Raw genomic sequence first — 25,737 nt, 5'->3', positions numbered from 1 at the left:
AGGCTATTTATCAAAATATATTTAGTCAGTTTTCTTTGTATTTTAGGTGACTATTTTATGAAATTGTTTATTCATAATTTGTTCCTGCTAAATAGATGATAAATGTTTGCAATTCGATATTTTTACACAGATTGTGTTAGAGGACGATTACTCACTCAAGACGGAGGAGCCTGAGCACTCAGAAACAACTTCTCGCAAAGGTAAAGGAAACAGTTATAACAAGCTTAGAAAAACTTTAGAAAATTTTTTATTCCCTGTCCATTCGTTTTTAATAGCCTTAAATTGAGTTTTGACATTCGGATTCTCATAGAACCCGTAGTTGCAAAGAAGAAATGAACAAAACGGAACACAACACCAGACATATACAAAATAATGCAGTAATATAGAACAGAAGGCAAGAAAAAAAAAAACACAACAGAACACATGCGAGGCCATACTCAACTTTAAATCCGGCCGCTGCTTTTGAAACTGATTTTGATATGAAAGTTTTCTAAAGAATTTCGAAACAATTTTTGTTTCCTCGCAAGAAATTTGTTTCCAAAAGAAATATTTGTTTGTCATTAATTTGATTGGAGAAAGCAACAAACCTATTGCTCGTTTCTTAGCTTTTTTCACCACTTTGAGAGAAAAAAGGAATAAATTTATTGCTTGATGCGTGGCTATTTTCACTAATTGAAGACTACCAAAGAACTAAATTATTGGCCATTTTTACGACATCAGTTTCCTGCCATTTTCACGAATTTTAGACCAGAAAGAAATTAACTTATTGCCCGTAAAGTTATTGCTTATTTTTTGTCTATTGCTAAAAATTGAGACCAGAAGTAGTGAAGATTTTTCATGATTTCGGCTATTTTATGAAATATAGACAAACCAGATGTTAACTTTTTTTTCTCGAGTTTTTACAATTTTTACGAATTTGAGACATAACAGAAATAATAATAATAATAATAATACACAGGCAAGTGAAAACTAACGAGATAAGGTTCTGACGTTTCGGCGACGTCATGACGCCATTTTCAAGGAATGAATAATATAAGCGAGTTCAATACCGTTAGTTTTCACTTGCCTGTGTATTTCGAAAGCATTATTAATTAATAATAATAATAATAATAATAATGATAATTTACATTTGTATAGCACAAACCTCTATATGGATATATTCAGTTGCGCTGCACAATATTTATTAAAATAGAATTATGTTAAGAGCAACTAAGAATAATAATTGGCTATTTTGTCGTATTGGAGGCATAATAGAAGTGAAGGTTTTCCTCCATTTTTGGCTATTTTCACGCATTTGAGACATATCAAGTGAACATTTTTCACCAATTTGAGAGAAAGGTTTTCCTCCATTTTTGTTTATTTTTAGGAATTTGAGACAACGACAGTGAAGATTTTTCTCCATTTTTGTCTCTTTTGACGAATTTGAGATAATAGAAGTGAAGCTATTTCATTATGTTTTGCTCTTTTGACGAATTTGAGACAAAACAGAAGTGAAGATTTTTTCTCAAATTTTGTATTCTGAGGAATTTGACACAACCGTAGAAAGGTTTTTATCGACTTTACGCTCTTTTGACGAATTTGAGACAACAGAAGCGAAGATTTTTCTCAATTTTAGTGTATTGTGAGGAATTTGAGATATAAAATGAGAGATGGTTTTGCTCGATTTTGGCTTTTTGACGAATTCATGAGTTGACAGGACTGAAAATTTTTTACTATTGTCTTTCTATTTTTACAAATTTAAGACAACAGGAGTGAATATTTTTCGCTCTTTTTAGCTATTTTGAAGCATTCGGAACATAACAGGAGTGAAGGTTTTTTTTCCATTTTAGGCTCTTTTTAGGAATTTGAGACATATCAGAAGTGAAGATAGCTCTCAATTTTTTTGTATTATGACGAATTTGAGACATAATAGGAGTGAAGATTTTGCAAGATTGTTGGTTATTTTGACGAATTTGAGACATAACAGGAGTAAAGGTTTTGCTCGACATTTTCCTAATTTGACCAACTTGTGAAATAACAGGAGATTGACTGAGGATTTTTTGCTATTTTCAGGAATTTGAACCATTACAAGAGCGAAGATTGTTCCTGATTTTTGGTTATTTTGACGAATTTGGGACATAACTGGAGTAAAAATTTTTCTCGATTTGTTTCTGTTTTGACCAATTTGAGACAACAGGAGTGAACATTTTTCCAGATTTTTGTCTATTTTGTCGAATTTGAAACATCACAGGAGTGAAGATTTTTCTCGATTTATGCCTATTTTGATAAATTTGGGACATAACAGAAGTGAAAATTTTTCTCGAGTTATGGCTATCTTTTACTAAATTGAGGCATTAGAGGAGTGAAGGTTTCCCTCGAGTTTTCGCTATTTTTTAACGACTGTTGAAACCATGAACAACAATAAACTGCAGTAAAGGAACTACTACTTAGAGACCTTGACTCGAATAATCATTATTTGAGGTTTGATCTAAGGAAACGTCAGATCCAACTTTAACTGCAGCATAACAAGAGGGATTAGCAGAGTGCAGCGGAAGTAACCGGACCAGCACAGCTAACCAGGCCAGCCTAGCTAACCGTCGGTGCCAGGGCAGCTAACCAGGCAAGCCTAGCTAACCGTCGGTACCAGGGCAGCTAACCGAGCCAACATAGTTAACCGGACCAGCACAGCTAACCAGGCAAGCCTAGCTAACCTCAGTCGCCAGGGCAGCTAACCAGGCCAGCCTAGCTAACCGTCGGTGCCAGGGCAGCTAACCGAGCCAACATAGTTAACCGGACCAGCACAGCTAACCAGGCAAGCCTAGCTAACCTCAGTCGCCAGGGCAGCTAACAGGGCAAGCCCAGCTAACCGGGCCAGTAAAGCTAACCGGCTGGCACCAGGTACTTGAGCTCATGTTGCATGAGGCTCATGCATGGTTTCGTTGGACTTCCTCGCCGTTTCCCCTTACGATTTTGTAAATTACATTTTTGGCAAACAATTAAAAAAAATGGACCAGTCCAGCTAACTTGGCCAGCACCGGCCGGCACATCTAACTAGACTCTCCCAGCTAGCCGGGCCACCTCCGCTGGCTAACACAGCTTTTCCTGAAAAAGCTGCCTGTCAAAATTCATTTGCCATGGTAACATGTACACAATGTACACTAATCGACCACATCAAATTTTCCAGATATTACTCAAATATTCAAAAAGGTTTTGAGTTTAATTCAAAATGGTCGCGGGCAGAATATACCTTCGCCCTCTCGCGGTCTAGACAGGGTTAACGAGGGTCATTAAACTCGCTTGCAAGTGTAAACGTTTAATTCAACTGACCCCAGGCCTACCCGGATAAATGGCCAGTGCTGGTAACCAAGTCAGTTCAACCAAGTGAGCCCGCTTAGGTAATCGGGTCAGCCTGACACATGCAAACGGCCCCCTAAGTCGTTAGTGACCTTGCCTGCTGTAAATCTCCTCTATTCCCCTCGGAGGCTCCCACGTTCTTGCCACGCTCGTGAAATGATGGATATTACATCGTTCTGAAAAATTTAGTTCAATAGAAATTGTGAAGAACCACATTAACTTGCGCTAAATGTGAAAAATCATTTGTGTCTTTGAAAATTACAATTTGTATTTGCTGAATATTTTTTCTCCTGAAGAAAACTGGTTTTCGCAGGTCAAAGAAAACAGTTCTCAGTCGCATATATTAGCATGAACGGAAGCTAGACACACCACAGTCTTCCCACATACATAAATCTGTGACCGTTTTAAGGGAATGTTAGGAATACCGAAAGATTCCTTTACAGACGAACCCTCCCTTTAATAATGCGCGTGCATTATGTGTTTCTCAGAATGGCCAGACTGATACGCGGCCAGATACGCGTTCAAGTTCCATCAAGAGAGGATGAGCTAGGTTCCATTCATTCAATGTCCCATACAATCTCGACGACTCCAATCTGAATAAGGAGTGCGTTCTTTCTACTTCTATGATTGTGAGGATGATGATGATAACGATAATGATGATGATGATGATAATGATGATGATGATAGTGCAACGGATTCCGCCAGTTCTTCTCTTTTTTTAGTATTGAACGTGGTTAGTTTTATTCAAAAACTTGACCAGTGAAACAATAGCGGCGACAAAAAAATAGAGGAAGTATCTGCAGAATAAACAAGTTGGTAAAGTTTTTATAACACAAACGAAAATAGATGTTTGGAATTGTACTGATTCTTGTCCATTAAATGACTGGCAATCTTACTATGTGACTTACTTGACTTATTCCCGTGATCCCAAGGGGAGAAATGGGCCGGAATCTTTCAATGTAGCTTCAACGAATGTAAAACGTGTTAAAAAGAACGGTGTTTTTACAAGCAAGATACCAATTCACGGTTACTGATTAAAATATCGAAATTAGGGACTTCATTTTGACGAACCCCCACGTGATATAAGCAGTCGTTTTTTAGTATACTTGGCCTTGCGATGGCAGTCCGTCGACTTATGGACACTATATATCATTGTAGATCCGAGAGCTAGCGTAGATGAATCTTTTGAAACACAGCAGTATAGGACCTTGTGTTTTGATACCCCCTTCCCCGCCCCTGGTAATTGTCAGTCATCACGCATTAATGCCCAAAAACCCATCAGCGTTTTGTTCCACGTTCTTTCTAAAATGAGTATTTCCACGTTAAGGAAAAATGAACACACCCCAACCATTAAATGGTGAACTCTCCGCTACTACACTCCTGTTATAAGAATTCATATAAACTCTCCCACTTCGATTTGACATTAGTCGAATTTACTTTCCCTATTATCCGTCTGTCTCTTTTCCTATTTGCCAAGGTTTTTTTTTATTGGGGACAAAAATGTCTTTTCCCAGGTAAAAATCTTCTTTTCAGCTTACAATCGTTCCATGACACGATTAGAGTGTGTTGTAAATCTTGCAAGGGTCACGATAAATCACACCCATTCTGGAGTTTAACATTGTGCTCGCTTTCCTAATTTTCGTAAACTAAAAAGACGACTCAAAATTCGTACAAAAACTTATCTGAGGGATGCAGAGTCGATTTAAATGCAAATCTCGAACTTCGTGCCATGCTTTCAAGCTGTTGTTTTGCTATATTTTAGGGAAGAGGTGTGTTCTTTTTACCACAAGTTGACAGTTTTATTATTTAGTGTCAACTGAATATTGCGCCATTTGTAATTTTGTCGAATTTCGGTTTGTGGTGACTTTGGAAAATTAAAAGGTTCCAAACAAAAAAGCCCGTATAACAAAGAGCTTTGTTTGAATAATCACTGCACCAAAAGTAGGAGATTTTGAGGCACTACCACATGCACTTTTTGGAGCTATTTTTGCCCACGTTTTCAGTCACTGAAAACATTGCAAAATTAGCTCCGAAAAGTGCATGTGAATAATTATTATTCAAATCCCGTCACTGTTACCTCGTAATCCGTGTCTCACTCTTTCAAATACAAGATCAGACAATCAAGATAACTATATCTTTATTCTAAAATAGCTAATGTACATATCTATAGCTATGAACGCTTGGCTTACGCTCTGGCAATGTAGTTCGCATGCGAACTACCAAAAAAGTGCATAATTTCGAATTCGCCAAATAAGACAAATCGGCGAAAATAAACATTTTCTTTGACTTTTATTGACATTCGCTATTAAAACGTCGGATAAATTATATCAAAGGATTGTTCGTTCCGTAGTGGCCCTTTGATTATAATACTTAAGGCACCCTCTCCCCCCCCCCCCCCCCCCCCCCTTCCCGACTTCTTTATGTCCGTGTTACGTTACGTAGGCCTGGCAAAGTATAGAATATAATAAACTCGTTGTTTTGCGCTAAACGAATAAAATTGTAGTGTTTATTTGTCAGAATTAAGCAATTATCAAAACAGAACTAATGAAGACCGATTGTGTTTTCATAACGTTGTTTGTTTGTAAGACTGTTAGACAAATAACAATTATATCTTTATCAGACAAGCTATGCTGAGCATGAGGTGAAAGCAAGTGGGCTACATTCCTTAGGTATTGCTGTAATACAAAAAGAGGACACCGGTAGTTCTTGTAGTAAGCAGTTATCCTCCATTATTGTCAACTTAATCGATTAATAATTTGCAACTCAATTATCGACGGCCAAATATTACAATAAATATTACAATTTACAGCGAGTAAAAAGAAAGTTTTAATGAACATAAATCACTTCTCTCAAGATTTAATTTGTGGCAAATTTGGTAGCCGCCGAAGAAGCGTACATGCCTAGGCATTTCTTCATGAGCGAAATATATAAGCTAGTCCCAAGACTGAGACCCAACTAGTACGTGAAGTGGGTACAATCGTAAATGAACAATTCCACGCAGCAGTTCCATAGTAGGCAGTAGAAAAGGAAATGTTCTCTGCAAGCTACCTTGTTGGCAACAAAAAGCTACTTATGACACTAAATGGGTTCTCACCTCAACAGAGGTCATGCACACTATTCGTGTCTATGTTTTGTTTTTTTGTTTTTTTTCAACTGCATTTTTCATTAAACATAGCATATTAACAACTCCCTTGTTACTGCACAAATACAAATCCCATGGCCGGGATGTGCTTTTCCCCGTTATCCGGGTTAAGATTTTCGCCGGCTTTTGCCTCGTTTCCACACGTGTTGTTACCACCAAAATGACCTGCGGTACCAAACCCCATTCTGGAGTCACAGGAATTGCAGTTAGACTCCTGATTAGCAACGATACCGATTCTTGCCTTGGAATAGAATTCTTTGTAACCAGCACACACAGCATTGAAGCCTTCCTTGTTACAATCTGTTTGCAAAGATGCATTCCTAATAAGGCCCTTCCACTTGTCACGACCTAATGATGTGTTGCGGTATTGCCCATCAGCGATCAGCGAGAACAACGAGCTGGCCTTCTTGTCTACGACAACAAAGTTGGTTTGCTGGCCGACCTTCATACCGAGGCAGACCTTTGAGAAGGATGTGTTCCAGTAGGTTGGTAGCTTTGTTTCTCGTGTGTCGAGCCCAGTCTCCCCTCCAATAAGGTTGAAGGTCGTTTTGTTCGTCCAAAGGCTGGAATTGTAGTGAAAGGTTTGCTACAAATAAAAGATCAGATTATTATAGAATAATTTGCGCAACACAAGTATGGTTATTAAGATAATTTTAGTTTGTTTCCAAATCATGTAGTTGTATACCTCCTGAAAACATATATAACGAGAAGTACATTCCTAAAAAAATTAATGAAATCATTTTGCGTGTTTGATAATCAGTGCACTGAACGTTAAATTCTGTAGTGCTGGAGACCTGCTCAGTAAAACAGAGATTTACGCATGTATTAGAAATGTTTAGCGTGTATGAAAGTTTAAACTTCATTTGAGAAATTTGATGAAAGAGCTATTACTGTTAATAAAAGTGCTAAACATACTTTCATGTTCAGCGCTGAGTGAGGCTACACGAAGAAAAGGTTCATTGGAATTTTACAGAGCATAAGCGATGATCCCAAGAGAGTCCGAGAATTGGCAACCGTCTAAATGGTGAAACAGGTTAAAGAATTTTTACCCGCCTTATCTTGATTAACCGTTTTATTTCACCCATTTTGAAATCACTGGTGATCTTTGCAATCTGATTGGTTCTCAACGGTGCGATTTATTCACGAATCGCACCATTTTTTGCTCCAAAATTGCATCCCTTTTTTAGCCCTTCAAAATTAATATGAAATAATAATAATAATAATAATAATAATAATAATAATAATAATGATAATAATAATAATAATAGTTATCAATCAAATTTCATGGCTCACCTGCACTAGCCAATCAGATTGCAAAAAAATATTGGGAAAAAAGTCACTTTGGGAGAAATTTTGAAATTTCTGTCCCCCAACTACTTCCCCCTTTTCCAGAAAAAACCGAGTTTCCTGCATGAAGTGAATAAATTAAATATTAATTTATTACAAAAAAAACTGTATGATTTCAAAATGGGTGTAACAAAGTGGTAATTGAACTTTGTGTTGTGCAGTTTTTGTCTGAAATCATACTTGTGATTTTTTTATAACATGGAGGGCAAAATAACTCACTCCTAATTGGTCGGGCGGCGAAAATACTTGCTCCTGATTGGTTGAGCACGCCATTTGTACATTTTGTTGGTTTCTTCATTTTGTGCCGCGACAACAACGACTTCTTTTAGGTTCTTTGGAGTTTGACTTTTTAAGCCGGATTGTTTGTGCCAAAAAAAATTGGAAATCAAGTGCTACAGCTACAAAGGAAATTCCTAAAGGTGAACTTTCGTTTCTTACAAGAAACAGCAAGAGATTACTTGTGTCAAAAACTAAAACCTTGGTCGGATTTGTTTGGTTGAAAAACTGAAAACATTCATGGCCGCGTCCAAGTACTTTCACCTCTTTACGGCTTCTTCCAACGGACGATAACCAAACAAAATCGAACTCGCGCTGCGCGCTTCTTCGATTTTGAAATCATATGTATGATTTCAAACCAAATTGCACTCCACTCAGTTCAAGTACCATTATATATAACGTGATGGTCATCCTATGGACAAAAATAAGACTTTCCATAGTCATATTGGTAGTTGTCGCATCATGGTTATTATGTAATATATTAAACACGAGGAAGATTGTTTCATCCGAGTTCTGAAAACCGAACTTCGAGGTGTTTGGAAGTCGGATGAAACACCATTTCGAGTGTTTGATATAGCTTCTCAAAACATAAATAATTATTGGCAAAACTAAAAGAAAAAGCTCACCAAAATTTTATGTTAATTGAGATCACAGTTTCAAACTTCCTTCACGGTAGTGATTTTCTTTGTTCTCACTTCAGGAATTATTAATGAGTATAAGAACTATAGGCAAGACAACGATGACTATTTTGGTGATATGACTGCTTCTCTGTTTGCTCCAACTATATTCAGGATGTTTTTGTTCTTGAACCAAAAACAATAGAAAGTAACAATAGCTTGACCCAACCAGGATCGCATGGGGAAAATCGTGGTCACAAATTGAAGAGCCAATCGGAATGTGGTCCGTAACATTTCTTTAGCAATTTCCGTGTATTTTCAGGCGAGAATTTAATGCTTTGCTTTAATTTGTTTTAATTAGTCCCTTGGACTTCAATTCCTCCCAGGGGGCGCCTTTTCCTGAAACACTGAAACACTTTTATACATTATCCCACGAATTGATCCGCTATATTTGTTTGTATTTTATCAAGGGGTGGCTTTTGGAGAGTGGAAGGGAGGGGGGCTCAAACGCTCTCAACCGAAGATTAACCAGAATATCAGGTGGATATCTATTTGGAGGCAGTTAATCACCACAGAAATTCGGATTTGATTTTAAAAGAACATCTGAAAGTTCTCAAAATTTTGTAACACTGGTAAACTAAATTTTTTTAGTTTTCGGGTGGCAAATATCTCGTTAAAAATGCGAAACAAAAAGGTTAACTAACAATTTCCTAAAACCAGTAACAGTTCGTAAACTTTGAGATACAGTCGAACCTGTATATAAAGGCCCTGTATTAAGCGGCCACCCTCTATTAAGCGGCCAGATTTCAAAGTCCCGATTGTTCGCTCATATAAACGCTGCATTTGTTACCTGTATTAGGCGGCCACCTCTATTAAGCGGCCGCGGCCACCCTGTAGCAGTCCTATTCTCGGTTTTCACTGTCACGCCATTGAAAAAAAAATCGAAACCATTCTATGAATGAAGTCAAGAAATTGACATGGTATAGAGGATAAATAAATGAGGCATCTGTCCAAGTGTCAGATCTGTGCGGCATTCCGTACTCGAGTTATTTGACAAAATGTTCCACATAAATTTATAGAGCTTAGTATGGAGACGCCATGTTTGTGTCCCTCTGAGGGGCACAAACATGGCGGCCGGAAATAGGAAAAAACATCTGGAGTTCACTTTTGCCAGAAAAGATGTTTGTTTGCCCTTGTGAATTTTCGAATGTTTAGATTAATATTTCTCCTCAAACTTAAATTGTTTAGAATGCTGAAAATCACTCGAAGAGTCATTTTTAAGATACGGAAAAGCACTGTCACGGCCGTCCTCCTGATGTCACGCACGATGGAAACTCGGAAATTGAAACTGTTCTATTTTCAAAAGGAAGCACGACATCGAGCTAAGAAATTGTGAACAGACATATTTTTAGGTAATCTTTCCTTGAATGGAGGTAAAAATTTTGTAGGCCTCCCAGTTTTGAATTCTAGAATTTGGTGACGTCACGTGAAAACCAAGAATGTTTGTCTTTTTTTGTTATTTTTACCTGTATTAAGCGGCCACCCTTGAATAAAAACTAAGCCATATGTTATTTTATGCGGTATTTTATTGTGTTTAAAATGCGATCCAGCATCACTATAAAGAAATAACATGTACAAAGCTGCTGCAAGCTGAAACTCGGGCGTTTAATATCGTCAAGGTTACTCCAAACCTTTGAGGGGCTACTTTTTGCGGAATGTTTATTTTTCGATCAAATTAAAGTTAATAACTTAAACTTACATTTTCAAAAACAAATTATTTAAAATCTTAAAACACGCGCGAGAACATTGAGAAAAAGGTATTTTCGTAAAAAAGTTAATAAGTTTTCAAGGTGACATAATCTCTGTAAGGCGTGGACTTTTCGCGGCAACGGCTTCATTTCAACTTATTAGAATTTTTTGTTTACACTCGAGTTTGAGTGCTGTGGTTTTGGAAATAGGCAAGTCAATTTCTCATCACTTTGCAGCACAGAAGGTGCTAAGTATCTTGAATTTTCCTAGACCAGTGAGCAATGTTTCGTGGACTGCATATATGAAGGCTCCTTAGAAAGCTCGTCACGAGCTCCTCGAAAGAGAACTCAAAAACGCGATGCTACAAGTGAAAAGACACAGGCGTACTTCTTCTGTTCACTGATTCAACTTGAAAAGTGGGAAACTCCTACCCTTTTAATGCTATAAATGTAGTTTAATTGATATTGAAAGCCTTATATATTCTATTTTGAATCTTGTATAATAGAGTGTCGATTTGAACTTCATTTTCATTTGAAAAATTCAACCGAGTTTTTTATTATCTTGCACGCATGGAAATTATGCGTCAGTCATTAACGTGTAACCAAAAGTTTGAAAATTCATATCTTTTGAACTATTGAACGGAAGAAAACCATGCTTTAAAACGTTATTTAGTAAACTATTTGAAAACGTACTATCGAAAGAAGCTTCACGTTTAGTTTTTCTTGCATCTCCAGTGCGCGTAACTGCCTTTCAATGATGCGTGTTACGTGATACTTGAGATGCAAAATGTTCAAAAATCTATAGCTCGGGTTTAAATCATCGTAAAATTCTCGTTCTTGCACCAAAATAAAGCTATTGAAATGTGCTATGAGATGCATTGAGATATTATTATGCGCGTTTGCCTTTTATTGAAAAATATTCGCATAAACTTTCGTTTCCGGTTTTGTTTACAAGTTCACGATTCACGCTGCGCACTTGTACTTTTTACTGATTTCACCTTGAAACTGTGCAACTCTTATGTTGTTATTGCTGTAAATGTACTTTCATTAAATTTAAAAACCTTATATATTGTAGTTTCAATATTCTATAAAAGACTGTTCATAAGAACTTCATTTTCAATTGAAAAATGGAAGCAAGTTTTTATCATGTGGAACGCGTATGAAATTATGCGTCACTCATTAACGTGTAACCCGGCAAAACGGTTTGAAAAGTCGTATCTCTCAACATATTCAACAAATAAAAAAAATAAAACCATGCCTTTAAACCTCATTTATTACATCGTCGAGCCTGGTTAAGTGTAGGAGATTGCCTTTGGGGGTTCTAGTGTGCTTGCACATCTTGGTTTATAAACCAAAATACGCTCATCAATTCGAAGACTTGCCGGCCAAAATACGCTCATCAATTCGAAGACTTGCAATGTTACTGAACACAAACAAAACTTACCCGATAGCTTTCATGTCGGTCACTAGTGCCTCCCTATGATGCTGCATTGGCGCTTGCTTGTCGGTTTATCTTCTTTTTTTTTCGTTTCTTTTTTGTTAAACGTTTTTTCCCCTAGGTAATACCGAAAACGTGCTCGCAGAAGCTGACTGGGAAAAACATGACTGAAAAACTATAACTTTCCCGCGAAGCACCATTTTGCTTCCTGTGAACGTCAGGGGCTCTACTATGTTATTGGCTGGCGGCTCACAGTGTGAGCCCGGTGTTGACATAATTCTCCGAGAAGGCGTGACATGCTTCTAAATCTTTAGAAGGCGAAAACTCGCAATACGATTTCTGCAAGATGCCTCCTCTTCAAATGAATTAATAGGGTATGTAGAATCGACGGAATTTTGTGAAATTTGGCCCAAAAGTTAACTGAAAAACGAGGAACAAAAGGGTGTCGGGGGCATTTTTTTTTAAATCAAAAACTTCCCTCCTGGCGGCCTCGGAACACAACACGTTTGCAAATTCTTTTTTACTGGAACTTGACAGATATATTAAAAGAAAACCAATAGGAATACGGGGAAATGCTCAAACCCTTTGAGAGATTGATGATTTGTGATTAACACTGTGCAGCTACATTTCGTCAGAGATCATGCACGTTTGATACCCGATTAATTCGACGGAATGGCGCTCTGTCATTTTACTGTTTACCGGCTTCCTTCGCCTTAGCAGAGGAATAACCAAAATAGCTTATAATTTTATCGAATTCTGCATTAAATAAGCTTTTTATCGATATATAGATTGTGTCGGTTTCCTAAAAAACAACGCGCGTACGAATTTTTTTCGGGAAGGCACCCGCGAAGGTTTGGAGTAACCTTAACGCTTTTCAGATGTCCTCAATGTGCTGAAGTACAGTAACATATCACGAACGCTAAAAGAAATTTGTTTTGAATATGGTTCTCTTAAGCAAGAAATTCCTCTTCAATTAGCTTGTTCTGCAGCCATGTGACATTGAACATTGAGCGTAACTGACAACTATGAAATGAGTGAATGAGATATTTTGTTGTGAACTTTAAGTCATAGAAATAGAGCACTGTATACCGTAGAAGATTAGAGGACAATTTATTGCATAGTACTTTTACACAATGTTACGTATATTATACCGTTAAGTTACAAGTTGTCACTGAACTTTGTTTAAAGTAGTGGTCGCTTGAAAGATTGTTGATTGTCCTATTGTTTCCTTGCATGAACTGTTTTTCTATGGCACGCCATTAATATTGACATTAGACAACGCCCAGTGAGTATTTTTAGTGATCCTGTATTAAGCGGCCACCTGTATTAAGCGGCCAGTTCCCCAAGTCCCGTTATATACAGGTTCGACTGTATCAGATTCGGCTTCGTACAACTTTCTGTAAATTAAATTTTCACCTGAAGCATCCAAACAGATCAAACTGTATTAACTAACACAAATAAGTCTTTAAAACACAGGAGACAACGGTAACGTTTAAATGTTTTACTTAAATGTTGTCGTTGGGTGTCCCAGGAATTTACTGCAGTTATAAAGGCGCATTTGCGACCGTAGGCATGTTTTGGTTGTAATTTTTTCTATGTGAAGCGCGTTGCGAATCTAAAGGCATAAGGCCAGTCTTACTTTCTCACAATGACGTGGAAATAACTTACATGCATACAATCTACTGTTCCCGCAGATTAGAGCTTCGCATAATTTGGCTTCCGTATGATCACATGACCAGAAACCAGATATTACAAAACTAATTAAAATAAAGTCGTGATGTTAACTACTCTGGCTGTACCTTTTTTCCGTCAATCTTCATGACCAGCGTCCATCCACCCTTTGTGCAGCTTCCATTTGCAGAGTGAGCATCAACCATATGGCAGTAAACGCTAATGATTTGACTCCCCACTATCATTTTGTAGGCTTTGCTCTCATTGCCGCTGTAAAACAGATGTAGCAGATAAGACATATGGTCATATGTCGCAAATAACTTGAAAATGGCTGCTTATAAACCGCGTCAGTTGTTAGAGAGCCTATTAACTCTAATCCACAATTAAAAATAGACCGAGGTTTTCATCGTGCTCGTCTAAAATGCTTTTGAAAACCAATTTTGAGCTAAAGGTAACGAAACGAACTAAGTCAACACTGAATGTAAATATATGAAACATATATTTTGAACTGCGGATAAAAGATCAAATAGAAGAAAGATCCTCGCAGTTAGTACGCAACTTAAGCAGTTGCGAAAAGAAAGCCTTAAAAAACACTGAGGGACAAAAATCATTTGAAAGAATTTTCATTGATTAGTGTTTAAACTTGTTCTTAGTGATTGAACTTGAACTTTATCCTAAAAAGCCCACATGGGGCGAATAAGGTATATAAGTTGTATGTATGTTATCAAAGTTGACATCCCAGGCCTAGGGTAAGCTAATCAGTCTTTAAACAACGGGGCCCTATTGTTCGAAAGCCGGTTAACGCTAGTTCATGATTAAAAGTTAAGCGAGGTATTCATCTCGCTCATTACAGTGGTTTTTGAAAGCTTATTTTAAGCTAATGTTAGAGACAAGCCCGAGTCAAAAATTGAGGGACAAAAATCTTTGGAAGAATCTTAAATGATTAGTAATTAAACTCGAATCAAAGTTCACGTTAATCCAGGATTAGTTTAATCGGGCTTTGAACAACTGGGCCCAGAGTTCTGATGCCACTGAGGTATATTTCGACGTCAATCATGATAAACAGAAAACAAATAATAATAATAATAATAATAATAATAATAATAATAATAATAATAATAATAATAATAATAATAATAATAACAAAGAACAACTGGGCCATGATAACAACAATAATAATAATAAGCAACTAGCGAGATTTTAGGATTAGAACGTTTAATATTCTTCACATTTAGGATTAGTAGGGGTTTCTGAATTTTTCTCAGTTTAGCGTATGATTGGTCATATAAATGACTTTTATTCTTTTTTTAAATCTATTATTATTATTATTATTATTATTATTATTATTATTATTATTATTTTTCAAAAAAAATTGTGCTTGAAAATAGCTCTGTTGTGCTTCGAAATACTCTCTTTTTTAATCACAACTGAATTGTAAATAAGTTTTTTAATAGTTCTTTTTTCTACATTTAACTTGTAAATGTCACTTTTTCTTGGAATATTTTAATAAAGATCTTTATATTTTTATTTATTATTATTATTATTATTATTATTATCAAGTAGACCGATTTTAAAATGCCGAATTTATTTTTTTTAAAGAAAACTTCATGACAGTTGTTCTTTTTTTCTTTTACTTTACAAAAACATTGTTGCTTAAAAATGTTATCTTTTTTTAATCGAAAAGAAATCTGAATAGGTTTTTAATAGCTCTTTTTTTATATACTTTTAACTTGTTATTATTATTATTATTATTATCATTAATAATTATAATATAACTATCGTAAAGAACGCACTTTGATTGGTTCCTCTGCGTGCACACAAGTAAGCTGGGGTCGGCTAAGCCTCGAACAACTCTTACGCTTCTTACGTGCTGCAACCTCCCGCGTTCATCCATAACTGAATAGTGCGCGTTGGGTCGTTTGCCATTTGTTAACTTCCTCATTCACGAGTTCCTTTGTTGCAGTGAACGGAAGCCGACTTTGAACGAACAATTAATCTATTGACATAAGTTAGCACCCATTGCAAATGTCTTAAATGGAGATCAAAATAATGTGACTTGAACACTAATTTTTATTTAGTTTTTTTGTGACATTCCCGTGCTTGATAGTGCTGTTCAAAATATCGAAAGATCCCAACAAGTTAATCAGCCAACCGCTAAATTTTAGATGGCCACGAAGCCCATATGAAACACAAACATAACAAAAATATAATGGTTCAAAATCCAATCTTTACAAATTGATGTGACTTTTGCAACGCGAATCAGAACAAAGCTCCTTCTCTTAATGATAAGAATACCAATTAGTGTCACCCCGTGGTCTTAAATTAATGCTTGCGCTGGTAAGGTATTTAAGATGGCGTACTGTTACTCACAACTTTTTGTCATAAATTTCCTTGCATGACGAAACTGCAACACAAAGTAAAAAACAAAACATACAACTTTCACTTTGTTAAATGCATGCTATTAAACACAGCAAGGGCTCTTAACGGGCAGTGTCGCCAAGGGTTTCTTTCCTTTTAGTGGATGAAGCACGATAAAAAACTGCAAAAAGGCATTTCTGATAATGTAGGCAATGTATGGATATGTTTACATCTTTGCCATCAGGAAATTCTTGAAGGCCAGTTGTGACGTCATGGCGATCACCACGGTGATATCTCCAGAAAGACAGAATAAATGCAAATTCCAAGGCAGATCACGACGCAAAATTTTTGAGACAAAAAATGTTTGCTGCGTGTTTTATTTCGTGCTCGCGCGATTTTACTTCGCATTTTCACCTTCAGTGTGTTGTGCACGCGATTTTGATAGAAATTCGGTTCATCCAGCTGACGCCTCCATCCTTCCTAGCTATGTTGTTTATAAATTACGCACGCGTGCGCTGCTTAAACTCCTTTTAAGTCTCAGCTATCCCTCAAGACCTAAATTAGTTAACCATGTCCAACGAAAATCGAAAGGTTTTTGTGTCAAACACTGCATGAAAAGCTGCGTCCAGAAGCCACATCATTTTTACTGCATCGACCTTATTGCAAGGCACGTCTCCATGCACAATTTTCATGTCCGTAAGCACAATCGACATGTGCCTTTTTTTCTTAAACGTTCCTTTAAGATACCCTTTTAACCTTACCTGGTTCACAATCCGTTCCATTTCCGTAATATCCCGGTTTACAAGAACAGTTGTATGATCCCCTGGTATTATTGCACACAGCATGAGCACTGCATTTGTGTTTTCTAGTAGAACACTCGTTGATATCTGTAAGAAAACGCCGTAAATCTTTAGTTCATTAAAAACTACTTATATCAAAGGAATATTGAGTAAAATTAACCCACAAACTCGACGTCAAGTGGATTAAGGCTATTTTGAGTCTGGATTGCTTCTTAAATAAAGGAAATCATATCGAATTCCCAAATCATAATTTGAAGATGTATGCAAGTCTTAACTCCTTCTTAGAGTGATTGCTTTCTGATCTAGTCATGCTTAAGGCTACTTTAAACGTACTGGTTAATCGGACCAATCTGGCCCAATTTGACAAACACCATGCCTAAGCTGGCGAAATTGGTCTGTGGCAGTGCTACAGATGTTTCTAATGGTGCTGATTCACACCCTGGGTTATTATAATATGTACATTAGCCCATGAAAATGTAAATTACCCTTTTTAAACCCTTTAATCCCTAAAAGTGATCAGCCCCAATTTTCTTCTTGTAATACCAATGCTTATTCAACCCCTGAGGTCATGAGAATTAAGGATAAGATCACCCAAGGAGAATTTACTTGATATTTTAATAACTTCTCCCAGGTACTTTTATCAGAAAAGTATGGGGACAAGATAAGAGAATTTGCCCTTTGATATAATGGGTTATAGGGTTAATCTCCAAATGCGTTACGTTATAGGAATCTCAAACTAATGTTAGGGCGTAGTTAGTGGGGCCGTTGAATGCAATCTATTTTTTTCTAATTTCATTTGAACAAACGATGATTTAAAGAACAGAGTGAAAAATATCACGAGGGCCTTAAGGTAGTTTCGAGATTCTTTGTTGATAGTCGACACGTCAATCAAAATGTCACTTGAAAATATATTTTCATGTTACTTGAACAACTTCGCGATTGATTCGAAGTCGTTCAACTTGTTGAATGTGAGCGAATTATCAAGGAACTAGACTGCTACCAATGAACCAATGACGTTCTACTTGAGGAAGAGAACGTGTGTTCAGATTCGGATCGGTCCACAGCCATTATTTTCGGCTGCACAAGGCGTGAAGAATTCCTCAGCCGATCCAAATACAATCAGCCAAACTTTTCGATCTGCTTCAAACGCCGAACTTGACCTGAGCCGTTTGTATATAAGGCTTATTATCATACCTTTCTTGCAATGACAGCCCGTGAATCCAGCAGTGCACAAACAGCGGTATCCCTTGTCTGTAAAACCGGTTTGACAGGTTGCGTTGTTCTTGCAAGAGTTTTTCAAGCATGCATTCTTAGACAAGGAGAAAAAAGAAAGCTTGGTACAAAGGGATTTACTGATAGCTGGTCCCTTTCGATTGCACGTAAAGCATTCGCTGTGAACAGCTATCAAATCGGTTAATATGTTATTTTACGAATTTTTGTTTAGAGATTAACGAAATAGTGTGGGCAGCTAAAATTCAGTACTACAAAATTATATTTAGTCAACTTTTTCTTGAAAAATTGTTTCGAGACAGAACTAAGGACCTGTTTTCTTAGCGGAGGCCGCACTGATTGTGAGATGCAAAGCACCAGACGAAACAACGTCTACAGGACATGCAGGAGTTGGTATACCGTCCTGTGGGTATGTCAACGAACTGACTGTCGTTCCTGCGGACAAACCGTGAATTGTCGGTTATGAAAGTTTTGGTTTCTTTTCATCAAAGTTTAAAATGATAGTGTGGTCTATGTTGATATCATTACAGCCAACCCTATCAAGCTTATAAATCTTTCACAAAAATGGCCATTTTAGCGTTTAGCAGCCGCAACAGTTATAATTTACAAAGCTTTGCAAAATATTAAAAAGAATAGATATTAAACAGGCTAGCTCAAAACAACGACACAAAGAGTTTGAGTTCAGAAGACATGTTTCGGATACTTCAATATCCATCAGCAGTTTAAGAATGTTAAAAAAATTGTGACTATATATAAAGTAGATTACAAGTTAGTGCTGATTATAGAGCGGTTTTCAATCGAGTGTCGTAAAACAAAACAAAACCAAAGTAATTACTCTGGCCAATCACAACGGGTGCAAATAACGCATTGAACCAATCAGAATTCAAAGTTCTATCTCAAAGGACTGTAATTTTGTCAGAATCGTTCAGAATATCTCCGCACGTGTTTTCAGTCAGAATCAAAGTCTTTACGCATGCTCGCGCGCCAGAATACACTTCATGTAAATCTCAACGATAAGTCGCAATTTCCTACACTCCCCCGCAATGGCCCAGAGTGCAACACAACAAGTAATAAGTTCAACTCTGGCCATTGAAAACCAAACAGTTCCTAAACGACTAGGATCTACTTAAATGTTCTGTCCTGCCTTTGCCGCTGCCCTTCGGCTTGGCAAACGATGGGAAATACTCAGTTCCTCTTGATTGCATGATGTAGGCTCATGTGTCTCCAATGGGTAGAGCTTCTTTACAGGCCTCTAAATGACCGTGCTCGGTTTTCTTCGTTCTCCGACCTTCACTGCATCTCCACGCACTACTCCAGCACTCCCCGTGATCAGCCTTTCGACTCTGCCCAATCTCCAGAAGCTTCTCCGCACATTGTCTTCATGCACAATTACAACATCTCCCACCTTGATGGTGCTGGCTTGCTGCTGCTTCCTTGCCTCTAGACGGTGCTGCTCCGGAAGACTCAGCAATGAAACACCATCAGTTGATGCTGAGGTGTCATAGACCACTATGGGGCAGGTAATGGACTTTTCCCAGAGAGGCCTGATTCATTTGTGGGATGTCCTCAACAATTTCCCTCTGCATTTGGTCCTTAATCACGTTGTCGTACTCACAGAGAATCTCAGGCTGCTGTCTAAGTCGTCTCAAGGTGCCTCCAAGCCTGCTCAAACTCAGCTCATTGTTGTCTTCGCAAGATAGGGTATGAACTCTTCCAATGTAGCCGCGCTTCATATCTCTCACCATTGAAGGTCAAGCCCTCCAAAAACTTGTCATGAACAGAGTCACATTTCTGCTTAATTCTAATAGACTCAAACTCCCAGAAATTTGACAACTGGTCATCAAGGTTCACATACTGTGTGTCTGTCCTCAGGGTGTGGGTGCTTACATAGGTGACTGTAATGGACGGAGGGCTACTTGGCCGATCCACAGGAACTGACAGCACCCATCCCAATCTTGTATTTAAGGCTACGGGTCCAGAGCGTCCTCGTCTCACCTCCCCAGTGACTAGGTTCCAATAACTGTGATCCCACCAAGATATCCATGTCAAAGTCAAGGATGTCTACAGAATTATCAGCAAGCTTCAGTTCCTGCAAATGAGGATAAGACTGATAGGCAACTTCAATAGCATGCTTCCGCAAGGGTGCACATATCACAGGTGCTGCGTAAGCTGTCAGATAGACATTAAGATCACTGCTAATTCCCTTCAGGCAAAGCTGCACCACTTCACATTCTTGTATCTGGCCCTCCTCATTACCAAAGGTCTTGATCATCAACTTCTCAGGGAGAATAACTGCCAGATTAAGGGATTCCTTCAGTCTACATGACACGTATGACCTCTGGCGGCAGCTGTCTAGAATTACTCTCGCCTTTACAGATTTGTCAAGACCTGTTCCTGGGACTTCAGCTTGAGCAGTCGGCAACAATACTGACGTTTTCGCATCAATGTACAGGGTTGATGTCTGATGACTAGCCCCTTGATCATCACTTGAATAGTAGGTGTCAGAGAATGTGGTCTGCGGCATGCCTGGCTGACTGGCCGCAGTAGGTGTTGCTCTGCAGCAAATGCTAACATGGTGTCGACCTCCATACTCCTTGAATCTCAACTTTGACTGACAGTTTCTGCTTAAATGATGTGCCCTCAGGAATACATAGCACTTTCTTTTCTTTCTCAAAATTCTCAACCGTGTAGGCACATCTACTGCCACTGGACGGTCAACTGAGGGAAAAGAAAGAAAGAAAGAGGATGTTGGGGGCCCCTGGTTAGGCCCATCAGTTGAAGACACTAGTGTGGCAGCAATCGGAAGACCCTGACCTCGAGCTTTCTTAGACTCACTCCCCCTTTCGTTTGGTCTGCTCATGAAACTACACTCTTCCCTGACCTCAACCTTTTCCTTGAACTATTTTAGTAATTTGTCCAGATGTCAGATTCCACCTTCAAAGTGCCGATCGAGTTATAATGAGTCTGTTCCTCAGGCAACTTGTTCATCGTCACAGGCACCAATAAACTGCCATACGTGTCAAAGGCTATACCAAGAGCCTCCAGTCCACTAACATTAGCTTCAACCTTATCATAAATCATTCTTATTCGCTTAATGTCAGTGATCACTGTTACAGCTGGCAGTTGTAGAAGGGCTTCCATGTGTGAACTAATAATTAGCTGCTTGTTTCCAAATCGTTCAGTCAGAATTTCCACGGCACTTTTATAATTCGACTCAGTCGGTGATAGACCAGATACTGAAGCTAGAGCTGCATCTTCCAATAAACTTCGCAAATAATTGAACTTATCAATTTCGTTCAACGATGCATTCGTATGAACGGCAGAACTGAAGGAGTCCCAAAACGGCTGCCTTGCGGACGGTATCCGTAATACGACGTGTAAATTCGCTCGTTTCCTCGATTTCCTTTTCCAAATCGGAAGACCCGTCATAAAATACGCCTGTCAAGATTCTTGAGGCTATCAGATTTCTCTTTTAGCAGTGCAACGGTTTATTGAAGAATTTCCATCGACGATGGATCAGAGGTTTCCAAGACTCCTTCAGTTGTGTGGAGGATTTTGCTGACGTAGCTTCGGTTCGCCTCGCGGATACGTCGCTTCTTAGAGAGTTCATCTTGGATCTGTTTCTGCTTTGTCTTCGACAATTCAGACATTTCTTATCCGGCTCAAAAGGACCATATAAAGAATTCAAAGTTCTATCTCAAAGGACTGTAATTTTGTCAGAATCGTTCAGAATATCTCCGCACGTGTTTTGAGTCAGAATTAAAGTCTTTACGCATCTTCCGGCCAGAATACACTTCATGTAAATCTCAACGATAAGTCGCAATTTTCTGCAGTAAATACATGTAACCGGCGCCAAGCGCGGGAAAACACGGGCGAGCGAGGCACAATTGGCTTTGGTTTTACATCTTATTGGTTGAAAAAGTGGCGCGAATTTTATCAACCAATCACAGAGCGTAGTAATGCAAAACCAAAGCAAAAATGCAATTACTTTCGTCACTCAATTGAAACCGCTCTAAATCGAACCGAATAATAGCTAATTGTGAATAACGTAATGCGAATACAAATCTGTGAAAATATTACATAATACTAATTAAGGGATACAAGAAAACAGCGAATTATAATAGTTGTGTCGTTGTTTTAGAGTGTTTAGTATCTATTTTACTACGACCAAAAGTCGGCAACATTAACAGAATAACTAGATCAGACTTTTAGCATTGAGGAGTTCCCGTATCTCTAATTTCTGCCTCATTTGAACGACCTCATTGAAATAGGCAGCTTGCTTCAAACTTGAGTGTTGGTGTTTTCTTTACCGGTTTAAAACTGCAAGTAGTTCCTGTCTCAACCTTTTTGAAAAAGGTTGAGACACCCTCTCCTGAATAAGCATTTTCACTATATTACCTCGTCTTTTTGAAAACATTTGCACTTCATCGTGATTCTATCCCTCAACCATACCCCCCCCCCCCCCCCGCCTGCCCCTTTCCCCTTTCAATATTGATGCTGCTAGGTTTAAACATAATCACGAAGATCACACAACAGGGGGAGGAGGGGGGGTCGTTGGGGGAGTGGAAAAGTTCTGAAATGGAAATCCCCCTAAATGACACACTTTTAACCCAGATTGTCTCAACTCTTCGAGAATGCTTACAGGTAGATCATGTACCTTTGCTCCACGGTATATATACGCATAATTTGTCTCCAGTTTGTCCTTTTGTCCTTCGAATGTTGAATTGTTCAGCTCACAGTTATATTTGCCATTACTTTGCGGCGCTTTTTCCAAGTTGTAGCTAACACAATTGGGCTCCATGTAGCATGCCATCTCACAGAAATCGCCATCCATGACGTCAGTGGTGCGAATCACGTGGTTTTTCAGGCGTTTACCATCAAATGTGTGCGAGGGTTTGAACTCCAATTGGCGGCAATCATCTGAGAAAGAACAATATAATAATAAACAGAACTTATCTACAGCTTATCACCAAGTCTCTAAGCGCTTTGCAATTTTTCTAAAAGCTAAGTTACAAAAAATCATACCTAAATATTTGCAATTCTGTATAATGTCAAAATTTACAATAACTACAGAGGATAACATTAAAAAATTCGCCAAAAAAAATCAACAAAAAGAAGCTTTAAGAGGCTGTCCGCGTAAGAACACATAAGGCAAATTTCGCTTTTTGCCGATTTTGCTGATACCCCTTCTTAAACTTCAGAATGCATTAAACGTGACTTACATTTAGTTAAAGCCTATTTTCACAAAAGCGGACCTGACTAATGGTCAAGTCTATTTTAACCCAAAAGCACTACACTGTAACACCAATCTACTAATGTATGGAATAAAATTTGTGGGCACTTTACGCTGCGTGCAGTACAGAGCTCCGCGATTTCCCTAATATTCACGGAGTTTAATCCAAACTAAACATAAAGCAGTCAGACCGATAGACACATTTCTGAACCGAACTCTTTTAGAAATATAATAATAATCACTAGGTAAATATTTCTGGCCATTTAGCCATATTTTAGAGAAGATCTATCCTTTTGTTATGGCATTCTGAAGTTTAGGAGGAGGTATTTTAAAAAAATTGTAACTCTCAGTCAAAATTTCACAGAAAACAAAAGTTAAACAATTAAATTGTTATTAACAAATGGAACTTCAATGGGTAAAATATTCAACCTGTTTGAGCAAGGAATGACGTTTTGGCAGCACCAGCAATGTATAGATGAATTGTAGAGTCCCCAATGGTAAATTTGGTAGTTTTGAGGTCACCTTGTAAACCGTCTCGCCAAGAACGAAAAAAAAGTGTATTGAGCTCAGTAAATGCGATATTTGTTAATGGGATATAATGATTGATGTTCATAGAAAAAATCAGCGAAATCAGTGAAAAGACGAAATTTGCCTTATCCGTTCTAACGCAGACAGCCTCTTAAATAAATAAGTTTTGAGGTCACGTTTAAAGTCCTTAACAGTGATAAGTACTGGAGTTATACATACGCCCATATTTTGTAGAAAAAGTCAGTAAGCGTGCATCGGAGTTCTGAACGCATTGCAGTAGCGATTGCTTGTAACCTGTATTAAGCGGACCCAATATTAAGTGGACCCCAGTTTGAGTCTATAAAGTTTTTCCCCATGTTTACTGTAGAATGAACTCGTATGTATTTGAATCACATCTCGATATAGTTTCACTGTCGTTGCATCACAAGGCACTTTAATTTCTGCCAATTTTAAACTAAGTGAATATCGTAAGCAATTATGGATTAACTTCAGGGGATCGTAGCTCTTTCGTGAACACGATGGCCTATGTTTTTATTGTATTGTAAGTTGTTTTTTCTTACGAGAAATTTTATTTCGAGGGAACTTCTAACATTAGAGAGATTGAGAATTGCGTTTACGGCAAACAGCAAACGGCAGAAATAACCACGTGACCATGTTTATCCTGTCTGTCCCTTGCTGCTTAAAGTTTGTTAGTAAACTGTTTTACGTTAGCATCTAAGACCAGAATTATTTTGCACTATTCTCATCTATATGCCCATTTCTTTCTCTTTTCTTTTTAGAAAACATAAACGCGAATCTCACGTTTGCCGTTTGCCGTAAAAATATTTAAGTTCAATGTTATTGTCAAGTAGGACTTTAATTTAGTGGTTTTTTTTTTTCTTTTTTTTTTTTTTTGGGTGTAGCTCAATGTTATTAACATTACTGGTAAGACGTTAATATGGTGTTTTAAAATTTTAGCTCAATGTTGTTAATCCAGATCTAATTTAGCTAGTGTTTAAGAGCGGCTGACTGAGAATATCGAGAACTCGCGGTCAAAACTGAAATTTCGGAATTCCTCATATTTTGTCAGAAGAATGCCTTTAGAGAACTATTTACGAAAATAACAATAAAACGTTCCAAAGATTTGTCGTTTTCGAGAATTCCGGCATATTAGTGTAACTTTCATTGTAAATTTCGATGTACCAGGAAAGGTATTTTGTCCGCAAAGTTTCCACAATTTCAAGTGTCAACAAAAATGCTGAAAATAGGATTCTTCGGACTTTGAAAACTGCATGTAAATAAGAATCCTCCAGCAATATTTTCATAAGACCGTATTCTTAGAAGGATGCCTAACTTAACCTCAAAAGATCGTTTTAATACGCTAAGCCGTCTTCCTTCCCGAGCGATTTGAAAATGCACCAAATCTCATCAAAATTTAACGCCGGCTGCGACGCGATCACGGCATTTCACATTATGCCGGAATTCTCGAAAACGAAAAACCTTTGGAAAGTTTTATTGTTATTTTCGTAAATAGTTCTCTTAAGGCATTCTTCTGACAAAATATGAGGAAATCCGAAATTTCAGTTTTGACCGCGAGTTCTCGATATTCTCAGTCAGCCGCTCTTAAATTATTAGCTAAATGATATTGTTATTAAATTAAGACTTTAATTTGGTGTTTTAAAGAACACTAAGAGCTAGCCATGCATCGAGAGAGGAAACCAACCTTTTGAAGTGCAGAATTGTCCGTTAATCTGAGAGAGAAACGCAGCCAAAATCAGAAGCAAAAACATGTCCTCACGCAGGTAATGGGCTCCTGTCTGACGGTACAAAGCTCGAATGCGAGAGTTAAAAAAACACGCGTATTTTTCGAAGGGAGGTTTGTTTTTTGTGCGCGTTATTAATAAACGTCAATCAACAGGAATAAAAATTTTATTTACATTAAATTAGAGAGCATCGCAGTTACCTACGCACTGCAAGCTAAGTAGTTACGAAAAGAAAGCCTGAAAACAAAAACAAAAAACAAGCTTGAATGGAATT

At 37.8% G+C, this 25,737-nt stretch overlaps 1 protein-coding gene and 1 long non-coding RNA gene across 2 annotated transcripts in view; one reads left to right on the top strand and one right to left on the bottom strand.

Annotated features, from left to right (window-relative positions):
- The window catches only part of LOC146470147 (uncharacterized), a 40,758-nt gene that overhangs the window by 66 nt on the left and 14,955 nt on the right, over positions 1 to 25,737 (top strand). The gene's annotated exons all lie outside the window — the stretch shown is intronic.
- LOC146470148 (uncharacterized) lies at positions 6,457 to 25,516 on the bottom strand. Its single transcript, XM_085122289.1, has 7 exons — positions 25,424 to 25,516; positions 22,618 to 22,880; positions 17,925 to 18,039; positions 16,692 to 16,817; positions 15,943 to 15,976; positions 13,701 to 13,842; positions 6,457 to 7,061 (listed from the first exon to the last, which is right to left on the bottom strand). Exons 1-7 carry the CDS (start codon positions 25,488 to 25,490, stop codon positions 6,528 to 6,530), a joined length of 1,281 nt encoding a protein of 426 aa, XP_084978415.1. The 5' UTR covers positions 25,491 to 25,516; the 3' UTR covers positions 6,457 to 6,527.

Source organism: Pavona decussata, unplaced genomic scaffold, assembly GCF_977016875.1.
Source record: "Pavona decussata unplaced genomic scaffold, jaPavDecu1.1 SCAFFOLD_114, whole genome shotgun sequence".
In the NCBI taxonomy this organism is placed as follows: domain Eukaryota; kingdom Metazoa; phylum Cnidaria; class Anthozoa; order Scleractinia; family Agariciidae; genus Pavona; species Pavona decussata.
This window is presented reverse-complemented; position numbering and strand designations above follow the sequence as displayed.